Source organism: Mastigoproctus giganteus, chromosome 7, assembly GCF_048544385.1.
Source record: "Mastigoproctus giganteus isolate SK-2022 chromosome 7, ASM4854438v1, whole genome shotgun sequence".
NCBI lineage: Eukaryota > Metazoa > Arthropoda > Arachnida > Uropygi > Thelyphonidae > Mastigoproctus > Mastigoproctus giganteus.
Window position 1 is genome coordinate 63171640 of NC_143581.1, and position 6000 is coordinate 63177639.

The 6000-nt window shown below is 38.8% G+C and overlaps 1 protein-coding gene across 1 annotated transcript in view; it reads right to left on the reverse strand.

The window, feature by feature from the left end:
• Positions 1–4879, reverse strand: part of LOC150082958 (protein O-mannosyl-transferase Tmtc3-like) — a 373607-nt gene extending 368728 nt beyond the window's left edge. The window contains exon 1 of the mRNA XM_090376938.1: positions 4740–4879. Within this exon, the coding sequence (XP_090233064.1) occupies positions 4740–4764 (25 nt within the window). The 5' untranslated portion in view covers positions 4765–4879. The remainder of the gene's footprint in view (positions 1–4739) is intronic.
• Positions 4880–6000: the final 1121 nt, after the last annotated feature.

The following is a 6000-nucleotide window of genomic DNA, read 5'->3' on the forward strand; positions in this document are numbered from 1 at the left end:
AAACATAATGAACAACCCTAAGGCATTAAATCGCCAGAAAGGCATGCGTATACATCCAATCCTGGAGACAACCGTTTTATTGATGGATGATCACTGGCGCAAGGCAGCACACGTCCGTGCTACAACAATGACGAATGAGTAACGTGCCACACTTTGCTTGTAATGTATTAAAAAAAAAAAAAAAAAAATTCTGTCAGTTGAGAAAGGGACACGAGTTCCGAAAGCTTCTGGAAATATTTTATTTTATTTTATTTTACTGGGTATACTTTAAATAAATATCTGTGAAACACAAGTAGTTGCTCTTGACATCTCAAACGCTTTTGATCGTGTTTGGCATAAAGGTCTTCTAAACAAGCTTCCATCTTATGGTTTGCCAACTGTTTTTAGTAATTGGTTGTCTAGTTTTCTCTCTGATCGCTCACTGAGGGTGATGGTAGATGGCTCTCTGTCTTCTAACTTCTCCACTAATGCCGGTGTCCCCCAAGGTTCAGTTCTTTCCCTCACTCTTTTCCTCTTGTATATTAATAAATAAATCTTTATTGTGAAGTAGAGTTACAGCACAATATTCCATCACGGCGACGAGCGCCAGGGGTTCACATATAGATAAGATAAGTACGGCGTACAAATACAAAAGGCTACAAAATACCGATCATGAATGCAAAAGAAATACAAATACAGCATAAAAACACAGAGAGTTTTTATGCTGTATTTGGTGGAGACCAGCCAGAGAATATTGGGCAGCCTGGCTACCTCCTAGCGGTGTGTGCGGGCAACGTGAGGTCCCACCAGGGGCCCTGCGGCCAAATGCCAGGACACCCAACAGAACCTAACGCAATATGTCATATACAACAGACAACACTTTTCTGGCATTTACAGTAGTTCTGTATTTCTGCACAGCGTACATATGGCGCAGATGTGAGAAATCACAGGTGGCGCCTGACCCTAACACTATGCACACTATGTATTTGTATCAGGGTTCAAGGGCTTTGATAAAGTTGTGTCTATCCTTCTTCTTACTTATTATGCTGTCAATGTCGGCGTCCACACGGTTAAGGGCGGGGAGCATCTGCTTGGAAAGAAATCTCTCAGTAAGTACAAGCCTGTTGTGGTAAGCCACGAGTGCTGGTACCGACCTTAGGCTTGGCTGTGGAATCCTCCAAGAGCAAGCGTTCCAAATATTTGGAGATTATATCTGGTCTGTGATGAGTTTGGCTGTGAAGACCAGCCTCTTTTCCACGATCAGGAATTTCATCCTCGGGATGTCGAGTGCTTGTGCCATCATGGTGGTTGTGGTAGCGGGAAGTAGCCGAAGCTTGTTACTGGCCCATTTCAGTAACCAGTATTCAGCGGTGTACACCCGCTTGAGGTTTGTATGTGCAGCGGAGGCCCATATTTCTGCACCATAGAAGAATGGCGTGGTAGATGGTGGAGGTGATGAACCTTTTAACAGTGACAGGATGTCGGACGTGTAGCAGCTGCTGCTTTGAGATCCACCGTAGACGAGAAAATCTGGTACTGATGACCTTCTTCCATTGACTGGAAATCCTATCCATAGTTTTGCCGATGATAGCACATTGCATTCCACTTTCCATTTTGAGAAACCTTGTCCTGCTCAATCAGCTTCAACTTCTCGAAAATCTGCTACCAATTCCTTAAATGCCGATCTTCAGGTAATTCTCCAGTGGGGCAAAGACAACTTAGTTGATTTCAACCCTTCTAAAACTCAGTCTTGTATTATATCTCGCAAAAAGGATTCTTTTGCTCCTATGTTTATCTTTAGTGACACTCTGATTTCTAGGCAAAATGATATATCTCTTTTGGGGATTATCCTGATTTCTAATCTCTCTTGGCACAAGTACATTACAAATATTGCTTCCTCTGCATCTAAAAAACTTGGTTTTCCCTTTCGCTGTCGGCGTTACTTTTCTTCCAAACAGCTGCTCACGCTGTATAAATCGCAAATCCGCCCTGCCATGGAATATTGTTCCCACATCTGGGGTGGTGCCCCCAAAATCTCTCTCAGGCTTCTTGATCCCATTCAGAAGAGGGCAGTTAGGTTAATTAATGATTCATCTCTAACAGAGTCTCTCCACTCGCTTTCTCATAGACGTACTGTTTCTCTGCATGCCTCTTCTACAGATACTTCCATGGGCACTGTTCTTCTGATTTGGCTTCTATAATTCCCGCTCTCTCTTTCAAAACAGTCTTAACACGTGCCGCCAACATCCATTTACTGTCCAACTTCAAACTCACAGAACCAACTTTTCATCGTCCTCGTTTATTCATTCAACTGCCGTTTTCTGGAACAACCTTCCTTAATACGTATTTCCTGAAAATTACAATCTACAGAAGTTCAAGTCCAATGTCAACAAATAACTTCTTTCGTCTTCTCAACCTCCAACCCAAGCACAGTACTAAGTACTTTAGGTTCTAATACCTCTCGTGTTTGGGGTTCACATAAAAAAAAAAAAAAATGTTATTAACAGTGATGGGAATACATCTATGCTTATAACAACTCAACGTATACTACGATATGTTAAAGTATGAGTACATATCGTTTTATTCAAAAAAGTAATTACCGATATATTTGCATGCATCGTTTAATATTTTTTGTGGTCTGTTGTTTCCATCTCAAATATCATAAGTGATGTGCATCTGAAAAAAAAAAGTTGAGAGCCTACCCTAAACAACTAAAGCATAGTTTCATCAGTTCAGAAACCGAGCAGTATTTTAAATTATACTAATTAACTATGAATCAATTTTTAGTGGTTCATTAACTTACAGCTTTACAGTAAAATATTTCATTATGAAACAATTAACTGCAAATTTATTCAAAAGAGTTCTAATAAATTCACAAACAGTATCGTATATGTGCTATTATCTAGTGCTTCTGCTGCACATCGTTTCTTGGGGAACATATATTCGGGAGGCTGCACTTCAGATAACCAAAAGCATTTCGTTGTAATTAAAATTTGCTCCAACTTTTACTACCTAAAAGACTTTCTTATAAAGCAAGCATATCCTTGAACACATTACTGCTAGTATATTAAAGGGAATATTATACAGTGCGGTGAAGCCCGAAAGAGAGACCGCGCCCGTTAACCATAGCCACATGTGCTTCGGTAACGAAAATTTAAGACTGCTATGAAACCAAATGACTAGTTTCATAACAGTCTCCTACTCAGCGTGGTAAGAATCCCTAGCATTATGCAATATACAAGAAGTAATTTACACCAGACAATTATTAGCCGGAATCCAGGAGCAATTTTTGCTAAATATTAAAGGACAGGAGAGCAATATGACCATCAAGGGGTACTCAATTTTCCATTAACTGCAGGCCTAGATAGCTCCAAAGAATTCTTACGTGCTAAATAAATATGTAACAGTTCCGAAAATTTATTCAAGTCATCAGCGTTTCCAACAGTTGCTGAAAATATATTCTGGGCTATTTTTAGTTAGCCGTTAAGAAATACCCTTCGCTGCTTAATACAAGGTGTTGGTAAAACTTCAGTTCATGTTTCTTTTTATTCGGTGAATATCTCTGGATAACAAAGGGTAGGCCCTTCCATATGCAGAATCGAAATTCTGCAAAGTCACTAATTATCTTTGAGTATTGTTCTTCTAATGTCAAAAAGTTCAGTTTCTGCCAGGGAAAAAAAAAATCAGATTTCATTATCGGTAATCGTATTTTAAACCAGATTTCGTCATATAACTGCTTAATGATAGCAGTAATCCTATACGTAGACTCATGAAATAAAAATCTTATGAATTCAAGGAAAGCCATCTAACAACCTTCTTTCTCATGGGGTCATCTTTTCTGATCAAGGAGAAGTCAAAAATAAAGAAAAAACGACAAATGGTGGTATCGATTATATAGCACCGTTGTTAATTCATCACACTCGACTCTTGAGATGCTAGAAGTCTTCTTGTGAGATGAAAGAGAGGATGAAACGTGATCAAGGTAAGAAACACTCCGAGATCAAGACGAGAAAGAAAAACTAATTTATATCTGATATAAAAAAAAAAGGACAAAAGTGATCCTTATTTCTAAGGAATACAGTGAATTCAAGAAATACAATTCAATTCAATACAATACAATTCAAGAAACTGCTCTTTTTCTCTCCATTAAATATAATTTTCGTTAAAACAATTCAAGTTAGGTGTCTGCAATTATAAAAACTCTCGGAATTAGCACATCCATTTAATAAGCTGTAAGGGATATTATACAAACATGAAAGGATAATATTTCAATTAAAATACCTTAAGTTTAGGTAATCAAAGATAAAGAAACTTAAGAAAAAACTGAAATAGATTAAAAATAAACCAAAAACTACGCATTCAAATCTCTGCCAAAAAAAAAAAAAAACTAAGAATCTCTGTGCATTAATCAATGAATGTACGTTGCAATTTTGTATTATATTTTTGTCTCTTACAGTACGAACAGAGTTCAAGCCGCAAACATGATTCGAGATTAAGAACACAACATGCATTTTTAAAGCCGCCAACAACAAAAACTGCATCGTTCAATGATTTTTCTACCGCATTTCGAAACTCAGAGCCATGCATAATGCGCATTACTAGCTCGACTACTACACATCTAGGAAAAATACAACGGTATCATTCTTCACGGACAACATGAATAGCAGGCAGGATTTTCTACCGGAAACCGCACGCCGCACGTAAGGAGAGCACGCGATCTTTAGTCAATCGATAACCACGTGTCTAAATTTACGACCTACCTGAAATGATAAGTTCTCTAGCCATCGGAACTGGTCTGCCTGCGTCAAGGAGAAGGAGACGAAGGGAGAAAAGGGACACTCCGCACCTTGGGTGTCCAAATTATTCCGTATGTGTTTTCCGTCCGCTGTCATCGACTCTGTGCTACAGTCGCAGCCCCAGTCTCCCACGACAGCTGATCTGGAAGTTATCGGCAGCTGGAAGCACGCTTATATTTCAAGACAGAATTGGACAGTGACTCCCTCTAGCGGCGATAAGCAACTAATGAAGCAACAGTTCCTAGTCGTGTAGTAGTCGACTATACATGGGGTTAAAGAGTGCAACGGACGGTAAGACCTGTTGGAGTCGCAGGAGCCCATTTGAACGTTGCGTAGAGGGAGAGATGCGTGGACTACACATGCGCAATTCTTCGCAGAGTTTACGTGACTGTTTCTGACAGCATTAGTCACGGGATATACGTCAACGGGCGCGCGCATGAAACGCAATATCCGAAATTAAATTATTAAAACTGCGGAAGAAATGGAGAGGGAATGTTTGCGCCGGACAAACAAAAAAGCATTCACTAAGGAATGCCGTCAGTCAATCTTTTTTTTTTTTAAACAACTATCCATCCAAATGGGATCGAAAGAGTGGGCGTATCGAGCATGTTCTCACTCCTAATGCGAAAATACTTTCCATCGACAATTATGCTCTCCATTATACTCGTATTCACCATTTGAGATTGCAATAACTTATTCTCTCCACTATAAACAATTTTGTTCGAATCTATTTCTGATGTTTAATTATCGCTCAGAGGAAAGGCTTCGACTGCATCAGGCTTCCCGTTTTTTTTTTTTTACATTTTTTTTTTTTTTTTTTTGTTTTTTTTAGCTCCAAGACAGTTTGCTTGCTCCACAAGCAAACTGCCCAACTATTTTATCAAAATGGGTAGTATCGTGAAGGATTTAAACAATTTAAAGGCCAAGTAAGATCCTATCTAAAAATATCAAACTGAACAACTTCTTGCTCATAAAATTAAAGGGGTTGGAAAATCTCCCGTTAGAATTCTCATTAAGTAGAATGATTCAAATGAAAATCGCAAAATAACATAAAAGTAGTTTTAATCACACAAACATATTTTTGCACAATTCCTCCACCGAACAGCTCAAGAGTGTGTGTGTTTCAGCAAGAAAATAATTCGTTTGACTGATCTCGAAGCCAATCCTGTACTGTTGTCTCAATGTGTAGCAGATATTCATCGTTAGTCACTGCACTTTAAAGCGT